Raw genomic sequence first — 25,344 nt, forward strand, 5'->3', positions numbered from 1 at the left:
CCCAGCCGCAGCCATATCGAAGTTAAACTTCTTTATGGCCCACAATGCTCGGTGCTCAAGTTCAACCGGGAGATGGCAAGCTTTGCCAAACACCGCTCTATATGGTGACATCCCAATGGGTGTCTTATAAGCAGTTGGGTAAGCCCATAATGCATCAATTAACCGCTGTGACCAATCTTTCCTGTCCGGCCTCACCGTTTTCTCAATTATGTGCTTTACTTCCCTATTTGAGACTTCCACTTGGCCATTAGTTTGAGGGTGGTATGGGGTGCTAACTTTATGAGTGATAGAGTATTTCTTAACTACCGACTCAAAGAACCGGTTATAAAAATGTGTACCCTGATCACTTATTATGGCTCTAGGAAACCCAAAACGACTAAAGATGTTTTCATGCAAAAATTTAATTACCACTCTATGATCGTTTGTTCGGGTAGCTATTGCCTCCACCCACTTAGACACATAATCCACTACCAAGAGAATAAACTCAAACCCGAACGATGACGGGAATGGGCCCATAAAATCAATCCCCCAAACATCAAATATTTCTACCACAAGAATAGGGGCATTGGCATCATGTCACGCCAAGACATCGAACCCGTTTGCTGACAGTGCAAACAAGTTCTACAAAATTGATGGGCATCTTTAAAAATTGTGGGCCAATAAAACCCACTCTGTAAAATCTTGGCGGCCGTTTTATGCCCACTAAAATGACCGCCACATGCAGAAAAATGACAAAATGTAAGAATGCTATGCACCTCACTCTCCGGCACATGTTGCCGGATTACTTGGTCGGAGCAGTATTTAAACAACTCCGGATCCTCCCAAAAGTAATCCTTGACTTGCGAAAAGAATCGGTCTTTGTCTTGCTTAGACCAATTCTGCAGAATTTGCCCAATGGCCAAGTAATTCACAATATGTGCAAACCACGGGGGGCTCGCTTGTGACAGCTCAAAGAGTTGTTCGTTCGAAAACGAATCATGCAAAATAAGAGGGTCACTAGTATACTCAACGAGGATTCGGGAGAGGTGATCCGCCACCACATTCTCGGATCCTTTCTTATCACGGATCTCTAGGTCAAATTCCTGAAGCAATAAAATTCATCTAATCAACCTAGGTTTGGTCTCTTTCTTAGATAGTAAATACCGCAAAACGGCGTGATCAGTGAAGACTATGACCTTGGAACCTAGGAGATAAGACCGAAATTTGTCTAAGGCAAAGACCACAGCTAGCAACTCTTTCTCGGTGGTAGTGTAATTCAATTGTGCATCCGAGAGAGTGCGACTAGCATAGTGTATAGCAAATGGTGCCTGGCCCAACACAGCCCCGACAGCATAATCCGAAGCATCACACATGATTTCAAAGGGAAGCGACCAATCTGGTGATTTCATGATTGGGGCGGTGGTCAAGGCCATTCTCAGTGTTTCAAATGCCTTTAAGCATGCCTCATCAAAGACAAAAGGCACGTCCTTAACCAGTAAACTACACAAAGGACGTGATATCGTATTAAAGTCTTTGATGAACCTACGGTAAAAACCTGCATGCCCTAAGAAAGACCTAATTTGACGCACGAAATTGGGTGGAGGAAGGCCTGCAATGAGGTCAACCTTAGCCTTATCAACCTTTATACCTCGAGGGGACACAATGTGTCCCAACACTATACCCTCACGAACCATAAAATGGCTCTTTTCCCAACTTAAGATTAGGTTTGTCTCAGTACATCGTTCTAACACTCTAGTCAAGTTCCTAAGGCATTCCTCAAAAGACAGTCCAAACACCGAAAAGTCATCCATAAAAACCTCTAAGAATTTCTCCATATCGGAGAAAATGGCCATCATACACCGTTGAAAGGTCGCCGGTGCATTACATAGCCCGAAGGGCATGCGTCTGTAAGCAAAAGTGCCAAAAGGGCATGTGAATATGGTCTTTTCCTAGTCAACGGGGTACACCGGGACTTGATTATACCCCGAGTAGCCATCAAGAAAACAATAAAAATCCTGCCCCGCTAACCGCTCTAGGATTTGGTCAATGAAAGGTAAGGGAAAATGATTCTTCCTAGTCGAGGAATTTAGTCTCCTATAATCAATGCACACTCGCCACCCAATAGTGGTTCGCGTGGGGACTAACTCTCCTCCCTCATTCTCAACAACGGTGATGCCCGATTTCTTGGGCACCACTTGTGTGGGACTCACCCACTTGCTATCTGAGATGGGGTATATGATACCCGCATCCAACAATTTCAATACCTCATTTTTCACCACCTCTTTCATATTAGGATTCAGTCTTCGTTGCATTTCGCGAGAAGGTTTGGTGTCCTCCTCTAGGTGTATATAATGCATGCACACAGAGGGATCTATCCCTTTCAAATCAGCCACTGACCACCCTATAGCACTCCAATGTGCCACGAGAACACTCATTAACTGACTCTCCTGCTTTGCAATCAAGTTAGATGCAATGATGACTGGTAAAGTCTCCTGGGGCCCTAAAAATGCATACTCAAGTGTGGCCAGGAGTGGCTTCAACTCAAGTGTAGGTGGTATGACCAAAGATGGTATGGCAGGCTCTCTCGACAGAGAAAGAAGTGACTCAAACCGGGCTTTCCATGGAGGAAAATCCGGTGTAGAAGAAGCATTAAGCAAGACATTCACCTCCTCAACTGACCCATCAATATTAAAATTTTCAAACCCAAAATGAGTTAGACAAGCCTCTAAAGAGTCCTCTACAAGAATGGAGGGCAAAGCCACCTCCACAATCTCATCCACAGCATCCACTAATAAGCACTCCTCTCTCTCATGAGGTTGTTGGGACGCTTGGAAAACATTAAGTTTCACTTGCATGTTACCAAATGAAACTTCCATAACCCCGGTCTGACAATTAATGCATGCATTGGCCGTAGCCAAAAAAGGTCGACCTAAGATCACCGGGATTTGTTTCCTAGAACTGGCTACCGGTTCCATATCTAATACCAAAAAGTCAACAGGGAAGTAGAACCTATCAACCTTAACTAGCACATCCTCAATCATGCCACGTGGCACTTTGAGGGACCGGTCAGCCAACTGAAGAGTAACAGTAGTGGGCTTCAACTCGCCAAGCCCAAATTCCTCGTACACAAAGTACGGCAACAAATTGATACTAGCCCCTAAATCTAATAAGACCCTATCAATGAAATGGTCCCCTATAATGCATGCAATGGTTGGGGCACCCGGGTCCTTAAGCTTAGGAGATGTGTCATTCAACAAGATGGAGCTTACTTGCTCCGTGAGTAGGGCCTTTTGGGACACATGTGTCCTAGATTTACGCTTTTGCGCACATAGGTCCTTTAGAAATTTGGCATATGATGGTACTTGTTTAATCGCCTCCAACAGAGGGAGGTTGATTTTTACCTATTTAAAGACCTCCATCATTGCCTCTATTGATGCCGCCTTCTTATTAAAAGGAGACGGTGTATCAAGGCATTGGGGAAAGGGTGCCTTAGGCACATATGATGCCTTGGGCTCAAGTGAAGCGCTAGGGACTAAGTCATCCCTCTTAAGTGTTTTCCCCTCACCCTTGCTCTCATTAGGTGAACCACCGTGGTCACCCTTCTTAACTCTAGTTGCATCAGACGTAACTGACTGAGGTTCTAACTCCCTACCATTTCTCAAAGCAACCACCGCTTGCACTTGCTCATGTTGCTTCCCATTCCCACCCGAACTCTCGGCCCCGTATTGTCCCTTAGGGTTGGCCACAGTTTGACTTGGTAATTTTCCCTCCTCTCTTCGATTCATGTTGTTAGCCATTTGACCCAATTGGGCCTCTAGCTTGGCAATAGAGTGAGTGTGGGAGTGAACTACCGGTGCTAACCCCTTCAGTTCTGAGAGAACTTCCAAAACCTGAGTCTGAAAGGCAGAGTTGCCCTGAGGAACAGGCTGGGGTTGTGGTTGCCGGTACGGTTGTGGGGGTCTATAAGGTTGCGGTGGTCGGTAAGATGATTGGTTGGCAAAATCATTGAAATTCTGCCTTGGTGGTGGAGGATTGTAAGAAGTGCCTTGTGAAGGGGGTCTCCATGAGAAATTAGGGTGATTTCTCCATCCCGGATTATATGTGTTGAAGAATCCTTGAGCCGCATTCACATGCTCTTGGACTAACTCCGGAAATTGTGATGCCGATGGGCACTCACTCAAGTCATGAGCAGGGCTCGTACAAGTAACACATGCCTCGTGAAATTGAGGCTGATCTTGCTGGGTAGGGGCATGGCCCGTAGCTAACAATTGGTCCATCTTGCGGGACAATGCCTCTACTTGTTGGGCTAACTCTAGGTTTTGCCCGACCTCATAAATGCCTCCTCTTTTCGGGGCTCCAACTGCTGGTTGCTGGACTTGCCGGGCTGCGGAGGCATGGTGAAGGGAATTATCACTTAAGTTCTCAAACAATTGCCATGCCTCGGCATCATTGTTAGACATAAATGTCCTACCACAGGACGAATCCACCATTTAGCGGTGCGGCTTAGTTAAGCCATAATAGAATGTTTGAACAAGTTGCCAATCAGGCAGTTTGGTGGTGAGGATACTGTTGGAAAAGGTCCACGTCTCATGGAATTGCTCGCCATCCATTTGAGCAAAGTTTGTGATGGCTCGCCTAAGTTGGCTGGTTTTACCTATGGAAAAGTACTTCTCCAAGAACTGTTGCTGTAATTGGTCCCAAGTTGTGATTGAATTAGGAGGTAAAGAATTTATCCAGTGTTTGGCTTTATCCTTTAACGAGAATGGAAACAATCGCAACATTAAGGCCTCATTTGTGAAATTCTGGATCCTCACTGTTGAGCAAATTTTCAGAAATTGATTCAAATGCTTATAAGGGTCATCATGAGTTAGTCCATAGAATGATAGGAGCATTTGTATGGTGCTGGCATTTGTATGGTGCTGGACTAATCTCATAATAAGCAGCAGTGGTGTTGGGTAATTGGATGCATGATGGTGATGTATATGCAGTGGGTGTAAAATAATCCTTAAGGATCCGGTTAGGCACATTCGGGACATTAGGATCTGCCATCTCTAATGGCTCAATGTATGAATATGAATATTCAAGCCTAGAAACACGAGCAGAGGCCCTAAATCTCCTAAGAGTCCTTTCTAGTTCAAGGTCCAAACTCCACAATTCAGGGCGACAAGAACAGCGCCCGTGCATACACTACCCACACACACACAAAAAGTTCGACTCTGTGCACTAAGTTACGAAAGCAGAATGCTAAAGGAGAAATACTCACAGCGGTTCAACGAAAACGCTTTACTCGTCTTGCGGATGCTTAACGTGTAGACGTTGTCTCCAACCTCTATTTGAGCTTTGAGTTTCGTTTTAGCACTTTGGTGCTTTGCTTGTGAGTGGTTGCTTCTGTTTACTCACTTTAGTGCTGCGGTTTTTTTTTTTTTTTTTTAAAAGCTCGGCTACGCTCCGCTTGCACTTCAATGATAGCTCCAATTTCAAACGCTCTGCACACTTAGCAACACAAAAGCATAAAATCCTAAACTAAAAATTAAAGTAAGAATGTAACTTTAAATTAACTAATTTCGCCAGAAGTCCCCGGCAACGGCGCCAAAATTTGATGGGTCGTTGAACACACCAAAAATAAACCCTAAACTACACCAAATTCTTTTAGAATAATAACAAGTCCAGGTATCGATCCACAGGGACAATTGTGAAATTAAGCTAATTTAATTGTTAAATTCCTAAATTAATTTTGATAAAAAGATTGATTGTTCATAGCCTAATTTAATAACAAATAAATTAAACTAAGAAATTAAATTATCAATAATAAATGAAATTAGGTTTACTGAATTGAGGGAAAAACTAGGGCAAAGAGTCCACCACTAGCCACGTAATTAGGGTTTCCAATTGAAATCAATTATGCTATGGTTTGAACGGATTAATGCTTCGCAACTACAAGCTCAAAGCATTTGACAAGAAGATCACCACATTTAATGTACGAGCACGAACCATCTCAAGTAATACGAATCGTTCACTCTAAACTAAGGTAGTGATACGACTCGTTCCTCATAGTATGGTTCGTCTCATACCTTGAATGTGAAGGAATAGAAAACTCTTGCATGGATAACATTCAACAATCACAAAAAGTCAAATATTTGAAGAAATAATGAAAAATATATAAAAGAAACTTCTCAATCACCATACAAATGTTCAAATCTTTACATAATTAAAAATCAAAAAGAAAACTAAATAATTACATGGCTAGGGTTTTATCAAAACCCTAGAAAATGAGACTAGCCACTCATGGAGGAGTGGAAGGAGGTAGATGGAGAAGAAAACACCATGGGAGACATCCTTGAAGCTTTTTGTTTCTCTTCCCTTCCAAACCCTAGCCTCTCTCTTTATGTCAAAACAAGTTCCGAACCATAATCTAGCCTTTTCCTTGCCTTTTTATACTTCTGATCCCTTCCTAACAGGTTTAAAATGTCGGGCACAGTTTCCCAAAAAAAGTCAACGCACGTGCGGCTCGGTCAACTCTCTCCAAATTCTGTCTTTTTGCCCACTTTATGCTCCAACTATGTACAACTTGCTTGACATTCAACACACATAAAGTATACGGTTTGACCAGCAAGTGAAGTTAAGAGATTCTAATTAACGGCCTCAATGATGTACAATTCGGCCTTAATTAAAATATGAATTTATAAATTTTTTGGCTCGTTAAGGCTTGTGAACAAGCTTGACCTCGAGTCGAGCCTAAGCCAACTCGGCTCGAGCTTGATTCGTTAAATTTTTATTCAGCTCGAGCTCGTTAAAATCTTAATAAACAAGCCCAAACATACTAAAACTCGGCTCGGCTCGGCTCGTTTGCAGCCCTACATACTGGTATGCCTACATAGTTGAATTCCATGGTCTAATCTGGGATTGAATAGGCGGTACTGTCTGTTTTGGATAGCACATTGAAGCATGAGATTTTGATTCTCCTCTTGTCCTGTTTCATGTATTTATTTCCCAATCCATTGTTGTCTCATCATTGTCCTCATTGGCCTTTGTTTTCATATGTTATAAATTGGCTATCCCATCTACACCTAGGCTTTGTTGTGTGATTCACTTAATTTAAACTATTGGAATTAAGGCAGGATGTAAATAACCTCATAATGAGTAATATATTATTTGAGTTTTGGTCAATTTTTGCAGCCACATCTGGTATAAGATTATCTTCATGTTTCAGCTACTGCTAACTGTGATTGTTATCTGGCACAGGATCTAGATCTGCCGCGAGTAGAAGATGAACATGTGGGTTTCAGGAAGCCATTCACTATTTTTCTTCCCTCGTTGAAGTAAATTTGGTTAATGAGACTTTGCTCCCAGAGGTTATAATAACCTCTCAATTGACTGGATTTTGGGGTTATAATGAAAGACTTTCGGGATGCTATTTTTAATGGTGGCACAGCTTTAACTTGACAGATACTTATAAGCTTGTGTGTCCCATGCCTATTATGTTGTATTCGTAGCATAAAGTAATTTGCTGGAGAATAAGTGTTGGCTGTGTCCATTTCCCAGATTCAGGCTACCTACACTAAGCAAAGACTGGATAAAAAAGTCGTATTTAATTTGCCTTTTCTTATAAAAGCTTGTTTGCCCCATTCATATTGTGTATTTTATGTAGCAGAGTAATTTGCTGAAAACTATGGTTGGCCATGTTGGTTCCCTGGCTTTAGGCTTACCTTATTTGGCTTTTATCATTTATCAGTGATGGTGCTTGAAAGGGTGGTTTGCCCAACGGCAAGGCTTATCGTCAGTGTCTCTAGTGGCTTGCGTGGGTTTGAACCACAGAATCGTCTCTAGAAATGGAGTTGTCTATCTTGGACTTTGTTTTAGCAGGTGTTTTGTGTATGGTGTCGTTTTTTTATTTTTCAAGCGACGAAAGAGCTGCTTATATTTTAACTTTTTTATAGGTTTGGTCTTCCTAACTTGTTGCTTTTTTAAGCACTCCCCCCTGATTGAGTCTGATTTTAGTGGTCGATGTGAAACTCCATATTCGAATACAAGACAAGGGGGAAGGGAAAAAAAGTAGCTTTCTTTTACTTTTTATTTTTTCTGTCTCCAATTTTAAATTCAAATATAGTATTCATTTCGTTGATGTTTTTATCTAGAAATTTCATGTCTAAATTATCATATTTAAAATTGAGCTATTTCAAATTAGTGACCTAATTCTTTAATTTAAAATTCATAAATCTCACTGTAAACTTAGGTAGAAATATATTTGCTTGGTTCCATTTTTCTAAAAACACTTTTCAGAAAATTTTACTTCCTTATTTTTCGTATTTCTTTTTACTAAATTTTTTTTAATATTTGAAGTAATTTTTTTACATTTTAGACACACCTAACATAAATACGCCTAAAAAGTTAAAAAAAAAATGTAAAAAAAAATCTTTTAAAAATTTACTAAATACCAAAAATACAAATAAAAATATAAGAATTCAATACATTTTTTATATTTTTATGTATTTATTAATTTTTTAAAATATTTTTTTGACAAATTTTTTACTTTTCAGATACATCTAAGTAAGGTGCATTTAAAAAAGTAAAAAAAATGTTTAAAATTTGAAAAATATTCACTAAAAACAAAAAAAAACGAAAACCAAAAAACTCATTTTTCAAAGAACTTAATCCAAAAAATTCAAACCAAACAAACTGATTAGACTCAAATATTGACTTTCAAAGGATATTGTCAAACACTAGGTGCAAAAAATATCAGATTATTTTACTCTCGTTATTATTATTAATAAACTTCAAAATATACAATGACAACATGTGAAAGTAAATATTTGAATACCACTCTACCTCCCGAAGCCAGTTCGGTGCAAGATTCAAGTCAATTTTCTTTGTCTTCCAACCAAAAAAAAAAAATTCAATTTTCTTTTCTCCCACTTCAAAATGCTAAAATATTTAAATAGATATAAACAAATTGGCAAAACCAAAGCCATTTTTCAGCTTACGGGTGTCATTTTGCCCTTTTTTGGCACCGTTACTCCAATAATGTAAAAGTAATTTTTTTTTTTTTTTTAATTTTTTATTATCACAATTACCATTCCTTTTCGGTCATTAGATCATCTCACCATAATCACAACCAATTGATCACAATACAAAAACTGACAGATTTGCCTAGACACAAAAGTTAGCAGAGCCATTATTTGACCAGAAGAAGAAAAATAAGAGAGGCTTTGAGAAGCATTTTGGCCAAGAGAGTAGCAAATACAATCGATATCTATTTCATTGTTGGCAGTTTACATATTTTACATAATTTCGGTTTCTACTTTTATCAACAGGCAGAAAGCCCTCTATACAGGTTGTGGAGGAATGTTTACAGCATATAAACCAAACCAAGCCTTAAGTCCCATGAAATGGGATTGGCTACGTGAATCATTTTTCTCTATTCGACTCTATCAAAAGGCTAGCATCATATACAACAACAAATTCACAATGTGCAGTAAGGCGGGTTATACATCTGAATTACATACTGAAAGCAAGCTTAAGGTGAGTAATACATCTGAATTACGTACTACAAGCAAACTTTATGAAACAAGTGCCTGTACATTTTTATCTACCGATGACAGAGATGCCCTGTTGTGAGGTTGAGAGAGGAATTCATGCTCGCAGCCGGAAGGCATGACAGGTCGAATGCTGCTTGGATTCAGTGGAAAAAGAATGTTGTAGTAACCATCCATAATTGCTCCAAAATTGCAAGTTGCTGCAACCTTTGGAATCTGTTCAGGAAACGAACGTTGCAAGGTTAGAAGTAATGAAATTTCAACAGATGTGAGACGCTCTGAAGATTATAATATCTAACAGCTTCATTGCCAAAGAGCTTATTTTCCTAGATGGATGCTCTTTCATGGGCGTAAACATATGCCAGTTTTACTACTATGGATTATCAGCAACTATGAATCATTAACTACTACATTTTCTGCTTGCTTTTTGTTTGAACTAAGAAAATACGAGATCTTATTCAGTTAGATAATCCTGTTGAAGGATTAATATTACACACATACTAGAAGGTTGTGAGAGTATCAATGAAAGCAATGTGGTATTCTCTTTCTCCCCGTCCCTCCCACTGTTAGGCTGGTTCTAAACTTCGATATTGATGTGCAGATGAAGCAATTAAAGAAGGTTTTATCCTGTTGCTCAATAAATGGAATAACTCGTGCTCAATTATGTGTATTAACACTTTGCAAGGAGTTCATTCACAAAAAAACATGGTCTCCATGCCAAATAAAACAGTGAACACCAGACCGATCTAGCACAGATGATGAATTGATGATTGTTGAAATCACCAAAATTCATGTACATCATCACCAACTTGTTCTCTCACCCAGATAGTCAAATATGACAAATCTAATAAAACCCTTTATTTATCAAGAAAAGAGAGAATACAAAGCCTCTTCCAATCAGCATTTCGATCTTAATTAGATTTGCTGTTTCTACTCAATGAGTCCCAGGAACATTGAAATGGGTAAGTTGTAGATTGCAAGCTAACATAATAACCCTATATATCAGATATTCCACACCATTTGACTATTTAAGAATATAACAGTCACAGCACGAGTTGGTACCTGATAGATATCACACATATACGCATGAAGGTTTGGATATTCAATCAGCTTCCTCTTCGTGCATTTGAACAGAACATTATACACAAGATCAAACCTAATCAAAGTTGTAAACAAACATATATCTGCTAGGGTCAACACATCACCACATAAATACCTAAAACTGCCCAAGTGATCATCTACCATGTCCAATGTACTAAACAACTCAATCACTGCTGAATCATACGCCTGTTGACTCTGAGCAAATCCACACCTGCACAATGCAACCACCATACAACCACAATTCAATATGACTTGTACACAAAATTTCAACAATCCTCTGGCATCAATCAATCATAAATCCGATATATATTTAAACAAACAGTTTCAATAATTCTTTGAAGTCCAATGTTGAATCATATGCAATATACCTATAGACACCATTGTTAACATTAGGGTATATGATCCGATTCCAATCCTCAATCTTTTTCTTCAACGATGGCGGTGAAAGATCCAAATCAGGATTCTTCGCCAACCGATTCAAACCCGAATTGAACAATTCAATTATGTCATAGCTCTCATTGCACACAACCTCCTTCCTCTCCACATCCCAAAGCATCGGAACAGTGGACCGGCCATCATATCCCCCTCTCTGAAGCCTATAAACCTCCCTAAGGGTTTTACGGCCATTTGCATTATCCAAACCAGGGACAACCCTATCCCCATCCGGGATATCCCTATGCTGGAACTCCCATGACCCGTCCAGTCCCGGCGAGGCAACCGAGACCGGCACGGCATCTTCGAGGCCCTTGAGTGCCCAAACGATCAAAGTCCGGTGCGCCCAGGGGCAAGGCAGGCCCACGTAGAGATGGAGAATGCCTGGTTTTTGGCAGGAAAATTGGGTGGAGCGAAATTGGGAGGTGGGTCGGGTGTAACGGCCGGTCGGGTCCGAGGGGGCGAGTTGGGACATCATGAGGTGCCACACGGCGGACCAGGTGGAACGGACGGTGGAGATGAGGAGTTGGGGTGGAAGAGACCGACCCCATAGGAGCCTGGTGAGGGTTATGAGGGGGTTAGGGTTCGGGGGTTGTTGGTTCAGTGACATTCTAGGGCTGACATGGCGTGTTTTGGAGTTGGTTTTGGTGTTGGTGAGCTTTGTCGTCGTCGTCGTCTTCGTTGGGATGGGTAGGGCTGAGGGCAGCAGCGCAATGCAGTTGCAGGACATCATCTCTGGTTATCGACCTACACAGTCAGACCAAAAAAATAAAAATTAGTTGGGTCCATTTGTTTAAAAATATTAGTTTTAGTTCTTGCATTATTTAATTGAATTATGATGAAAGTTTAAATATATGTTTTTTATGACTTAAAATCAAACATTTGTTAAATGCCCAAATTTGTTTTCTTAATAATTCACATTTAAATGATTATAAAAAGGGTTAAATTTATTTAACACTCTTTAAAATAAAATTAATGAATAACAGCCCATATATATTGTAAGGGAAATAGAGTGTATGCCTTACAAAAATTTTAAATTAGTGATAAATTTATAAATATTAATAACTAAAATTTTTTAAAAATTATTAACTTATAATTATTTTGTGAAACTACCATTTAACTGTAATTTCTACTATATTAGATTAAGACCTTTTTTGGGGAATGAACGAAAAGTCATTACAAGTTTTTACATTATTCTGTTCACTTTTTTACATTTTTTTTTTTTATAAAAATCAAAAAAGTAACTAAACTAGTAAATTATCAAACGAGCCCTAAATAAATGAACTCTGTTTGGGGAGTGACTAAAAAGTCATTATAAGTTTTCACATTATTCTCTTTTCTTTTTTACATATGTTTTTATAAAAATAAAAAAATAATAATTAAAATAGTTCATTATCAAACTAGCCCTAAACAAATAAATTTTGAATTTATAATTTTTTTTTTTAAGATTGGGTTTGGATTTCATTTTATTGGGCCTGATATCTAGCGAAGCCGGGGCCTTAAGGTGCAAAAACAATCTGGTCCGTCCCACACTGTCATAGTGTTAAATTATGGAAGTACCCTTCTATCACTTTTGAGATCAATGGTCCGACTGTGTAGGCCGATAACCAGAGACGATGTCCTGCAACTGCACTTCGTTGCTGACCTCAGCCCTACCCATCCCAACGAAGACGAAGACGACAAAGCTCACCACTGCCAAAACAAACTCCAAAACACGCCACGTCAGCCCTAGAATGTCACTGAACCAACAAAAACCATGAACCCTAACCTCCTCACAACCCTCACTAGACTACTACGAGGTCGGTATCTTCCACCCCAACTCCTCATCTCCACCGTCCGTTCCACCTGGTCCGCCGCGTGGCACCTCATGATGTCCCAACTCACCCCCTAGGACCCAACCGGCCGTTACACCCGACCCACCTCCCAATTTCGCTCCACCCAAATATCCAGATAAAATGATTACTGCTAGCTACAGATCTTCCAATTACTACAAAACTTAAAAACCAATCTCTCTGTAGCGAGACTAACAATAAACTGGGATTATTGAAGTTACCAACTAAATTTTTCTCAAAGTGATAACACAATTGACTGTTTTGACTATTTCTTTCTTTTCTTCTCTTTTTTTTTTTTTAAATTTTTTTTTTTTTTATTGTTTGGTTATTTTTTCCCCCTAATGTACAAACCAATAAGTTTCAATTACAGATTAGAAATCATGATCGCTATATGATGGCCGCAAGACTGGTTCAATAATTTATTAGTAACCCAAAATAAAGAAATCTTTAGGTTCCATGATAAATAGAGCTTAAATAAACACAATGCTTCACTAAAATTTATAAATTAAAAAAAAATAATCTTATTTTTCTTAAGGCTAATCTTATTTACCATGCAAAGAGAAAACAAAACTGTAAATGTGAGGAACATTTAAGTTTCCCCCAGATATAGCTAAACAAGAGCAATGTATTTGGCGATTCAAAGCCCAAACAAACCCTAGAAGAAAGAAAGAACCAAATGGTAGTGATTGAAATACATTTCGCATTTGAAAACCCATAAATTATTATAAAAATAACACAAACTGATTTCTTTTTTCATTCAAACTAATAATCGGGAAAACAAAAAAGAAGAAAATTTGAAAATTGAAGAAATGTAGAGACTACGATGCAATCGAAGAAGAAACTTACCAGCTTTTTTCAGAGCGATTTGAAACGGAGTGAAGTGAGAGTGTGCGAGAGTGAGAGCGATAGGGCACAGAGACAGAGAAGAAGAAGAAGAAAAAAGGGGGAAAATATTTTAGAGAGAGAGAGAGAGGAGGGGCCCGGAACTCTCTTTGGACGCGCCATCAAGCTAGTTAGGAAATATTTCAAGTACAAAATCCTAAAACTGTAACGAAATAACTCGTTTTTTATTTTATTAATTTTAATTTTAATTATTTTTTATTTTTGTCAAATCAAATTGATAGAAAATAATATTTAAATTATTAAACTTAATACAAGTATATATTGGGTTTGAATTATCTTAATTTTGTCATTTAATTTTAGAGAGCAATTGGAATTAGTAACTCCATTTTACGATCGACCTCGATAGTTTGATTCAAACTATTTAATTTTTAGAATTTGTTAAGTATAATATTTATACACAAATTTAACATAATTGAACATCAATAATTTTATGTTTTAAAAATTCAATGGCAAAATAAACTATACCAACTTTATAATTTACATTTTACTTTACTTATCGCCTCGGCCTCACACAAAATGGATCGTGGGCACAATGTGTGTGATAACACTACAACATATAACACCTTTGGCGACCAATTATTTTGATCCCTAAAACCATTATTTTGGTCTCTAAATGGTTTTCGTGACAAAATTAAATTCATCACTAAAAAAGTCACTAAAAGTGCGTCCAGAAAAGTCTTTAGTGACCAATTTTTGAAAATGTTGCTGAAAATGACAATTAGCGATCAATTTTATATTAAAGTTACCAACTAAATTTCAAGCTGACTGAAGTATGCATGTCAGATGCGCCAAATAACTTGAATACTTCCAAATGTGTAGAAATATAAACATGTTGATGTTAGGTAGTTAATTATTTAAATTATTTTGCAAAGAAATATTACTAACCAAAGATGATCCATCTCACTGGGGGGGGAAAAATCGAAGATTGTTTACCTGTGTTGCTGATAGTGATTTCCTCACAAGTTCTTTCAGAATGAGGTGTATCTGAGGAAGAAAAGAAATAGAAACTAGGATTTATATTTGAAGAGGATGCTCTAGAAAGAACTAAAATGTAAATAGCAATTACATTTCTTAAATCAAAGCTATGTATCAAGAGACATTGCAAATAAATTGACCCTTTTTGGTTTTTCCTTTCCTTTGAGAAGAAGTGACCCACACTAGGAGGCAGAGGCAGGGTATTGCGCAGACAATACCAGATTTATTAGAATCAAAAAAATTCCAAGGGTTAAAAAAAAGTGGGATCCTTAATTCCTTACTCTAAATGTTAAAAAGAAATAAAAACATTCCCATCCATGACGGTAGCTAGCAAAAACATATTTTGCAAGTAAGGTCTCCAAATTCCCTAAAGAAAATGACCCATATTTGATGAAAACACTACCAAACCTTCATAAAATATTTAGCTATGTAAAAAGCAAGAAATTAGATGGATTATGTAGGATACTAAATAGCAAGCAACATTACAGCATCAACAGAGGCTTCAGCTGGGCCTTTGAAATAGCCGAAATTTGCAAATGATATATGGTCTATGCCTTTTTTTCCTGAACTATAAAAAGAAAAAACAAATAAATATGTATGCATATAACATGGTAGAGGGCAGCCTACTAGAGCATCCAGAATTGTAAATCTTCAAGTTTCTGTTTCAAAATGTGCTCTTCTGACTTCAACTGTTTTACCCTGAAGTAAGATTGTATAACATGGACAAATAAGCAAGCTTTAATTCTAAAGTACAAATGAATGGAAAGAGTGTATACCGTTTGAACTGCTTAAATATGAGGCCATAAATGATATCACAGAAAACTAGACACACGAAAAATACCTTAACTCTCTCCTCTTCATTAGTGTCCATAATATATGCCATATACGTAGGACATAACAAATAAACTTGATCAAAAGGCGCAATTAAATAAAATAAGGGACCAGCCGTGTCATAATCATTAGATATTGAAATGCTAGAAACAACATATTCTGAATAATGATCATCATCCGTCTAGAAAAATACAATAAAGTCAATTAAAAAATAAGATGAAAGTTGTGATATCCAACACTGATGAAAATTCTCAAACAAGATTAAGGCCTATACTCTATAAAACGAGCCCGCAATTTATTCATTGTTCTGAACAAATAGGATTTTGGAGTTAGTTAACTAAATCTCACATACTTACTTGGGGAAGGTAACAAATAAAAAAATGGGAATAAACATCATGGAGTATAGAACTAGACAAAACCCCTTATGCATAACAACAAATGTTAACAGAGCCATGAATGATATGTATAATTCTAAAATTATTAAAAACTTGACATAAACAAGGAAAACGAGGAAAATAACGAGACAATGTGCGCCGCAATGGATCCTCATTGAAATCAATGGAGCAGACACTTTTTGTGCTAAACATTGAGGAAATTATGGATTGCACTGAAAACAAAGAGAAGGAAACACAGGATATTAAATCAAAGGGCAACAAGAGAACTTCACAGGATATTAAGTTTGTGGAAGTTAGGAATTTAGAGATTTATTAGTTTAATTTGCTATAAGTTGCTGGCACATGTGAAGATTGCAGGTTTTTTCAAGAAGTTGTTTCCATCAGATAAAGCATTAAAAAAAATAATAATAAATAAATTTAACTACTTTTACTTTAGTCTCGTTTCCTATCTGTTCTTATTTCATTTTGCTTTCCCTCAATAAATCTAAGATCCAAACATGGCCTAAAGTTACTTTAAGGATTCTATAAACTATAAAAAGGCAAACCACAATAAAGAAAATTCACAACCTTAAAATATCAGTCAAAGCACAGCAAAACATTTGCAAACTTAAATTATATAAATATTTTAACAATGAAAAAAGATGCAAATTCAAGATGAACCTTAGGTAGAAGTACCTGTTTCTGAAGATTCAATAAAGTCAATATTTCTTTTCTCAACTCAAGATGCTTTGCACATACAGCTTTGGTTGGAACCTTTGGTTTTAAAGTAACCTATGAAAGGAAAGGGCATGATTGCTTATTAAGAAGCATTTTAATGGAAGACAATGTGTAAGAAGTGACACCACAAGATAGCAAATTTTGCAACATCTAATGAAGAACAAATATGTTTATTATTTCTTGAAAATTTAAAAACTATGTTAGGCTTTGGAGCAATAAGGAAACACAAAAAGAAGTATCTGAAGCTTAAGTTACACAAAAAGGTGCACCTCAAGCAAGCCAACTTGAGCAACTCAAGTTATAACTCTCACCATAGTATAATAAGTGTAAAACCAACAATTAAAGCAACTATGTGATTCATATCTATGGAACACACTCATTATTTTCACACTATCATCATTAGGCATATTGTCAAACACATGGTGAGCAAAATATAAAATTATAAAATTGTAGTCGTTCAATCAAACACCAATAAGATAGAAATCCATCAAGAAAAAAGTGAGTAACAGATATAATATTATGAAGTTTCTGATATCAATCAGTCAATGAATGGGAAGGAAAAAAAAAATCATTCATCAAATCCATCAGGTAAAAAATTATAGAAAAATTCATATATAGAAACTCGAACAACAATCGCAAAACACAAAAAGATATAAAAAAATTTTTTACAGAAATTAAGATCAGAAACTTCATATACAAAACTCTGATACAGAGTTTACTTGGTCCCTATATATTTAGAAATCAGAGTTTCAGAGTTTTAAACTTCATATATATCAATAATTTTAACAGTTTAGAGAGTACTGACCAAGGGTTTTCGATACCAGGTGACAGAGAACTCGGAAGAGAAGTAAATCGACAACCGAGATTCTTCTTCAATGAATCGATGATGAAATCTTCCATTGATTGAAGATTGTGATGTAGAAAATGATGAAGAGAAAGAAAAAGAGATAATCAGATCAATATTGTTAACCATATATATGTGTATAGGCGCAGAGAGAGAGAGAGAAAGAGAAACGCACCAAAATTTGAAGAAGATTGAGCAAATCTGCCATGGATGCTTCCAATCTGTCTTGGAGCTCTAGAGAGAGAGCAAACCCGTTGAAAGAGAGAACGAGAGTTGCAACTTTTTGATCGCTAACCCGTGAGGGCTGAAGTGAGTTCCCGACTTTTCAATGGCTAAAATGAAAAAAATATGAAAAATGAGTGGGAGCTCTACCATTACCCACTGTCACTCGCACTATCACTGTTTGTTCTGTTTATATATATATATATATATATATATATATTTTTACCTTTTTAATGGTGGATTTAAAAAGGTGGATTTAAAATCACTAAATTAGTGATCTTTATCATTATTATAAAAATATTTGGTCATGTTTTTAATTAATAATGATAAAAATATTTAGTCTCTAAAAATGTTAACAATGTATTAGTAATCAAATTTATTAGTCTCAAAAAGTTACTTAAATATTAAGTGAGAATATTAAGGCCAAGTTTGGGAAGACTAAATAAGTGCACTTTTTGACTTTTTATGAAATATGGGTTGGATTTGGGTTGGGTTTGAAGTAATGTGTTAGAGAGATGATGTGACTTAAATAAGATGATGTGACTTAAATAGGATAGTGACTTTTTGACTTTTTAGATTTTTTGGAGGATGCCAAACTAATTGTAATAGTTATTTTTACAATCTTATAAGTAAATTATCATATGTTTAAATTTGGTGATTATTTAGTATCGTCGGAGTATAAACACGTGATGTTCCATAAGATTTTGATTGGTAGAAAGACACAAAGGCCCACGATTTATGTTGAGTAATTGGTGATTGGTTTGGAGTATGGACACAAGCCTGAAATTTTCATCCTCTTAACATGAGTCTCTCTCAAGCCTTAAAAATGTTGCTAGAAAAAGGGTACCTAAAGCTCCTAAAACCTCGACCCCTCTAAAATCCTCTTCCACCAAGATATGACCCCGCTAAATACTATACCTATCCCTATCATCAACAGCACGGTCATGATACAAACCGTTGCATCTGCTTCCATCATAAGATTCAGGATCTTATTGACGAAGAGATCATAGCTCCACCAAAAGGATCTCAGGCCACCACTAACCCGTCACCTCCACATCTTAATCTAATCCATACACTGCCATCCACCTACAACCCCAGCATATACATCACCCCAGCCCATTTACCCAAGCCTGATGTGTTCATTCCAGAAAGCACGAACTTGTGTATGATGGATGCACTTGAACCTCAATCATCTCAAACCCATGAACCCACTACTTCTGAGCTAATAAGCATGATTGAAGATCTTCAAAGAACTGTGTCAAATCTAGCCTTTGGGATATTGGCTCTATCATGGACCACATCACATACCAAGAATTTCATGTCAAATGGCTCCCCAATCTTGGGACGGGCTGGATTTGAAGAAGGCCAATCCCTTGGCGAAGCTAAAGCGAGGGGCAAGAACAAGGCCGAGGCAAGTATCGATCCTAATGCACATCTCTGACGTGCTATTGAGGCTTTAAAGGTCAAAGGACTGAACAAACAGTAAGTGCTTGCAGTTGTTGCAAAAATTGTGGATGACACTTTTGTCACTCAGGTTGAGAGCATTCCGAATCAAGGGGCAAGTCATAAAAAGGGCTGCCGTATCAGAAACACCCCTTTCAGCTCCAATCCTACACTTGTTGGAGATCATCAAACCTAGTCAACACCTGTTGTCAGGACTGGTAACCGCACTATCAATCCCCTTTATATGACTTTATCCAAAGCTCTCCAAATCCTCATAGGACAAAGCCATCTCAAACCCTTTGACCCTCGGCCTCTCCCTGATCCCCTTTCAGCTAGGTATAAAGCTGCGAAGTACTACGCCTTCCATCAGCAAACCGACTATGACACTAACGGTTGTTTTTGTCTTCGCCATGAAGTTCAATATATGACTGACAATAAGGTCATCACCCCACAAGGTCCTATAAAGTCTATCGGCGCTGGATCGATGAACTTGGGGGATAATGTGACTATGCGATCAGGGATGAACCACCTGTTAATGCGCTTATTTTACTCTAGATGTAGTGCATGGCACGCACTATTTTAGCGCTTTGAAAATATTGTTTATTTTACTTTTTACTTTTTGAACTAGGTATTATGCCAGTCTTGTTGTATTAAGTCAGTCTTGTTGTGTCAGAGGTTGGTGTTTTCGGGGGTGTTAACTCGGACATCACTTCCTTGTTTGTTTTTGTTTGTCTTTTGACTCTTTCTTTTGCGTCCATTTCTGTCATTGAGACAGTCAAGCCAGAAGATCTGAATGAATGAAAGTAATTTTCACTTACTTTTTTGTGCCTTTAAATCATTGTATTAACCAAAGTTTTTCAAAACTATTTCCAAAACTGTGATGAAAACAAAGAGGGGGGAATTCCTCGGGATTTGAAAAATTTGATTGATTGAGAATAAGAGAGGCGTGCTAAGCCCCTAATGAATGAGATCATGTTTGTTAAAATGAGTACTGAGAAAGATCCTGGCTTGATCCAGATTGGTTCTATATTGTCTTCAGAAGAGCATGAGCGACTAATTGCTTTATTAAAAGAATTTCAAAAATGTTTTACGTGGTTCTACGAAGACATGCCTGGAATTGATCTTGAAATTGTATAGCATAGGATCACTCTCAGCCTCAAGACTCGACCCCTTTGCTTGCAAACCTTGAACCTTAATTCAAAATGTTCAACAATTAACCACAATGTGAGGCTTACATAGCCGATTCGAAACAGCCCTTGAACTAGGGGTAAGACGGTCGTATGTCATCAAAGAAAGCTTGCATAGTTAGATGAGAAGCAACCTAGAGGAATAAAACATGAACAACAATACAAAATAATGAAATCCGAATCCAGAATATCAAATGGGTCGGGGTCTTAAACCAGAATCGCTATAATAAATTTTTCGCGTGAATAAGTTTTTATTATGAGATCCATGAGAAAGATAGTTTAAATCATCTATGTGTGCCCAACTTGAGGCTGCCCATAAAAAAAAGCATGGTGAAGTTATGAAGAGATGAAGTATGGAGCGTAATTCCTCCCACTGTATATCAAGGGCTATATGTTCATATAATTTTAACAAATTCTTATATTTTTTTTTATTAACTTCATTCCATGTCAATTTAAGCCTTTTTTCCTTCCTAATATTTTAATTTATGGTTATCAACTCTTTTCCAATCATACTGGTTAACTAAATTCTAATTCTCTAAAGTAAAAAGGAATTTTCATCTAAAAGGCTCTATGAGCTCTAAGACATGATAGTAATGCTAAAATCTACCACTTAACATGATCCTACCTAATATTTTATTTAGTTTTTTCCTACGGCAAAAGTCAATGATTAGTTGTTAGATTAGTACTTATGGGAATTAGTTTCCCCACCCTTGCAAAATATCAAGTTCTTGTTTACTAATTCAACTCTCCCTTATGGAGAGTTAAATGGGACTAAAACCTTAGGAGAGTTATGGTGGCCAACTAAGTTAAGCCTAGATGGTTTAATATTATAGGGTTTATTACACTTTGTATCCTTAAATTATCATTATACTATCTATTTAGTCCCTGAACTATCAATTGTGTCTGTTAAGTCCCTAAAATATATAAATCAAATCTAGTTAGTCATTAAACTAACAATTGAATCCATTAAGTCCTTAAAATATTTAATTAAAATATATTTAGGCCAAGTTTGGGAAGATAAGAAAAAGTTAAAAAGTTAAAAAGTTACTCAAAAAGTTAAAAAGTTAACATTATTTATCAAAAGTCAACAATTACGACTGCACAACTCCCAATCCTAATTTTCCCCCACAAACCAATTTTTATAATTTTTTAATACATATTTTTTTATAAAAAATAAAAAAATTAACCCAAACATCCATATTTTTTTTTCTCAATTTTTTAGTCCAAAAAGACAAAAAGTACACTTATTTAGGACACCCCAAACAACCCCTTAGCCCCTAAAAAGATTATAAAAATAAAATATAAATTCATAGATATTATAAATTAGTAAAACACCCTATTTAGTTAAAATTTTAATTCAAAAAAAAATTTAAAATTTTTATTCTGTCTTTGAAAATTGGGTGCCAATCCATATATTGAATTTCCTTTATAAGGATAAGAGTAATTATTTATAGTATTTTTTTACTTATCTTCTACAATAGATAAACGCTTGCCTTAATAACTAATATTATATGTTAGATTTCATTTATAATTTCTAATTGATTATTTTTAAATTTTTCGCTAAGTTCTTTTTATTACTTAATTAATGTATTATTTTGCTCTATTACTATTTGTAGAGAAGTGCAATTTTTTAAACTATCCAGTTCTACTTCTTCAGTATATCTAATATTCATATAATCTATTGGTAAGACTAGAAAATCTTACTCTAATATTAATTTAAACACACAACAAAATAAAATATCTTTTAAAGACAAAATAAAAATTAAAAAAAAATTATGTAATAAAATCTTAATTAGAGAGGGTTTTTTACTAATTTATAATACATATGGGTATATATTTTATTTTTTGAATTTTTTTAAGGACTAAATAGGTTTGAATTAAATATTTTCGGGACTTAATAGATTCAATCAATAGTTTAGGGACTAAATAGACTTTGATTTATATACTTTAGGGACTAAATAGATTCAATCGATCGATAATTTAGGGACTAAACAGACAATTTGATAATAATTTAGGAATAGAAAGTGTAATAAACCCAATATTATATTTAGTTAGTATATTAATTAGTACACTAATTAGTGTTCCTATCATTATTATTAATATAAACCCCTTAATGTTTTTTCAATGTTAGGAAATACATATAGCAAACAAATATTGGTCTAATCATATCTGTTTTAACAATATTAATGAATTAGAATTTCGTTGAGCCATCATCTCGTTGTTTAGGTTTGAAGCTTAAAAAATAATTTATGGACTAGACTGATCTAGTCTTTTCCTACGTTTTTTATACTCTTTCACATGATTTTTAGCCACAGTTTTAGCATATCAGTGACTGTTTTAGGGCTGTTGTAATTTATTTAATTAAGGTATGCTTTCAATATCTAACTTGTTGTGTTGGAAGTCTTCATATCTAGCTAGTTGTATTGTGTCACTCATGTTTTGATAATTTTTCTTTGGCTCATTTTCATATCAAGAGTCTCATTTTAAATAATCAATTTTGCATAAGTCATTTATGCTACCTCTCTCTTCTTTCTTTTCTTTTGTTTGAGAGTTACTTCAACCGATCGACAATTATTCAAGGCATGGGAAAGAGACCTGCGCTCAATGGCTTAATCTCTACGGAGGTTCATCGTCAAGGCATAGGCTCTCTTTTATGCCAAGAATCACTTCTCATTTGAAGTTTCTTCTCATTTAGTGGACTTAAACATCATCTTGGACAAATTGATTAAAGAATGGTAAAGACTAATGAAATCTGCTTAAAATGAACTAAACTGACATAAAAAAAAAATGCTTAGAGTTGGTTGGATTTGGCTGGATGTTATGCCAAGTCCATCGGTCTAAGAATTGCCACGTATCAATTCATGATACGTTAATAAGACATAAAGCTTGTCTACTTCCCTCTTTGAGCCTTCATGATAGGAGGGAATAGTGGCTTTTCATCACATTTATCAATTTTTTCCAAACATGCTCAAGATCATCAAGCCATCAACTTGCGCTAATTGATGGTTTCAAATGCAAATTTGTTCTTCTCTTGAGTTTCTTATGACAAAAAGGGGCAGAAAGGACAAACAGGGCCTAGAAAGGCTTTGTCTGCACTGTTCTCACCTCAGAGCACAAAACACTTTTTGGCATAAAATTTGGTGCCGTCGGCACTATTTTGGCCCGGCCGGATCTCGTTGGGTGCCAACCAGCTCCCAATGTTTGGTAAGCAGTGAGCTTTTGGCAGAAATAGATGGCAAGGGCGGAAGGTAAGGCAGAGTAGTCTGGGTAGACAGAACAGCTTCTGGGCACTGTGCATGCGATGACTCATGGTTGCTTAGAGTACTATTCTCATTGGTATTGTTGCAATTATTGTAAATAATGCTTATTGTCCTTGTTGCAATTATTATTGATATAATGCATTTGTTGTAATAAATTAGATGGTTAGTTAAATTAGCTTAGCTAGTTTTAGTTCAATTTATTCGTGTGGTTCTACAATAATTAGTTAATCCGAACATTTGGACACTTATTCGGACCCTCCTGCGCGAGCGCAAAAATATGTAATAAGCGTGTATGTCTTCTAACCCCCATTTCTTTCTCCCTTTTATTTGCCCGTTTATAATGGTAGCATAGAGCATCATGTTTACTTAGCATTCTCATGTTTGCATACACTCGTATCACAGGCATTTGGGTTCGGTTCATCATACTAACCAGTGTCAAAATTCAATTTCATTGCTTAAATACGTGATTTATTACATGTTTTGAATCGGATCATATGCCATGCTCTCATAGCGAGCCTATAAAAGTTGCATAAATGTGTGCATTGCATTAGTCACATTGCATTGTTTAGGAACATGCGTATTTTCTAATTATTTTACTTTGTTTGGCTTGCCTTGGAGTACTAGGTGAGCATTTATTGCTTTAGCATCTTGCATTGCGTGTGATTGTTGCCATGTCAAGCATGTTTTCCATGAGGCTAAATGCATAAGTGATATATCTGTTTGAATGCCCGTGGATGATGGCTAATTGCTAAAATTGGGATAAATTGATTAATGTACATACAAACTCATCTTTTCAAGTGACAAGTATCAAAAATAATTTTCAAACAAACATGAAGTCAAAGCGTTCTAATTTGTGCAAATTAGTCTATACTTGTGTGTAACACATAGTAATGTTAGTCTAATAATCGGAACAAGAGCATATAATGTACTTAAAAATCGCATCATGATTAGTAGAGGCTGATCTTTGATCGGGCGAGTGGGGTGCTCAATTCATGACCTTCCCTTCTCGTACCTAAGTTCCCATGTTGAGACACTTTGTTAATGACGGATAAGTGGCCTTTGGCACAAGTCATGGGATTCTTAAATTTCTCAAAAATATTTAGGTGGCGACTCTGTAATCTGGCAAAGTATTCTATTTTTGAAATTTAATTCAAACATCGATTTTTCAAAAGATTTGCCGGATTTGGACTCATTTGTGTTTATCTATTTCACATTACCTTTGTGAAATTAGATTCAGAACCATAGAAGTCCGAACTGTAGGGCTAGTCATATTTGAAAGGAGAACGAAAAGCAAGCTACAATTTGCACCCGTTGGGTTGAGTGAGTTGAAGATTCAACTCAAAGAATTGTTAGATAAGGGCTTTATCCATCGTAGTACATCGCCTTGGGGAGCACCAACTCTCTTTCCCAAGAAAAAGGATGGCACGTTACGACTTTGTGTTGATTGTCAAAAGTTGAACCGGGTAATTGTTAAGAACAAGTACCCACTGCCTCGCATAGATGACTTATTCGACCAGTTAAAGGGGTCTTATTGCTTTCTAAGATAGACTTGAGGTCGAGTTATCACCAATTGAGATTGAAGGAAGAGGATATCCCGAAAACGGCATTTTGTACGCTGTATGACCATTACGAGTTCCTAGTGATGCCTTTCGGGTTAACCAAAGCACCTGCCATGTTTAAGGATTTGATG

General features: G+C 36.5%; 1 protein-coding gene and 1 pseudogene across 10 annotated transcripts in view; one reads left to right on the forward strand and one right to left on the reverse strand.

Annotated features, from left to right (window-relative positions):
* Positions 1-7,382, forward strand: part of LOC114260986 (putative inactive histone-lysine N-methyltransferase SUVR2) — a 40,401-nt pseudogene extending 33,019 nt beyond the window's left edge. Inside the window, exon 12 of the transcript XR_014336779.1 lies at positions 7,222-7,382. The product of XR_014336779.1 is annotated as a putative inactive histone-lysine N-methyltransferase SUVR2 (transcript). The remainder of the gene's footprint in view (positions 1-7,221) is intronic.
* A 1,828-nt stretch (positions 7,383-9,210) lies between these two features.
* LOC114292644 (uncharacterized) lies at positions 9,211-17,947 on the reverse strand. 9 transcript variants are annotated; one of them, XM_028236643.2, is made up of 8 exons: positions 17,718-17,943; positions 17,504-17,591; positions 16,657-16,752; positions 15,383-15,454; positions 14,714-14,764; positions 10,982-11,792; positions 10,575-10,824; positions 9,211-9,728 (listed from the first exon to the last, which is right to left on the reverse strand). In XM_028236643.2, the coding sequence occupies exons 6-8, from the start codon at positions 11,776-11,778 to the stop codon at positions 9,537-9,539; spliced, it is 1,239 nt and encodes a 412-aa protein (XP_028092444.2). In that variant the 5' UTR covers positions 11,779-11,792; positions 14,714-14,764; positions 15,383-15,454; positions 16,657-16,752; positions 17,504-17,591; positions 17,718-17,943; the 3' UTR covers positions 9,211-9,536. The 9 variants fall into 9 exon arrangements, with proteins under 9 accessions (XP_028092444.2, XP_028092446.2, XP_082735102.1 ...); XM_028236645.2 differs by lacking the exon at positions 15,383-15,454 and adding an exon at positions 15,242-15,318 and having other exon boundaries at positions 17,718-17,935; XM_082878976.1 differs by lacking the exon at positions 15,383-15,454 and adding an exon at positions 15,242-15,323 and having other exon boundaries at positions 17,718-17,935.
* Positions 17,948-25,344: the final 7,397 nt, after the last annotated feature.

This window comes from Camellia sinensis, chromosome 7 (assembly GCF_055761805.1).
Source record: "Camellia sinensis isolate YWXY chromosome 7, ASM5576180v1, whole genome shotgun sequence".
Classification (NCBI taxonomy): Eukaryota; Viridiplantae; Streptophyta; class Magnoliopsida; order Ericales; family Theaceae; genus Camellia; species Camellia sinensis.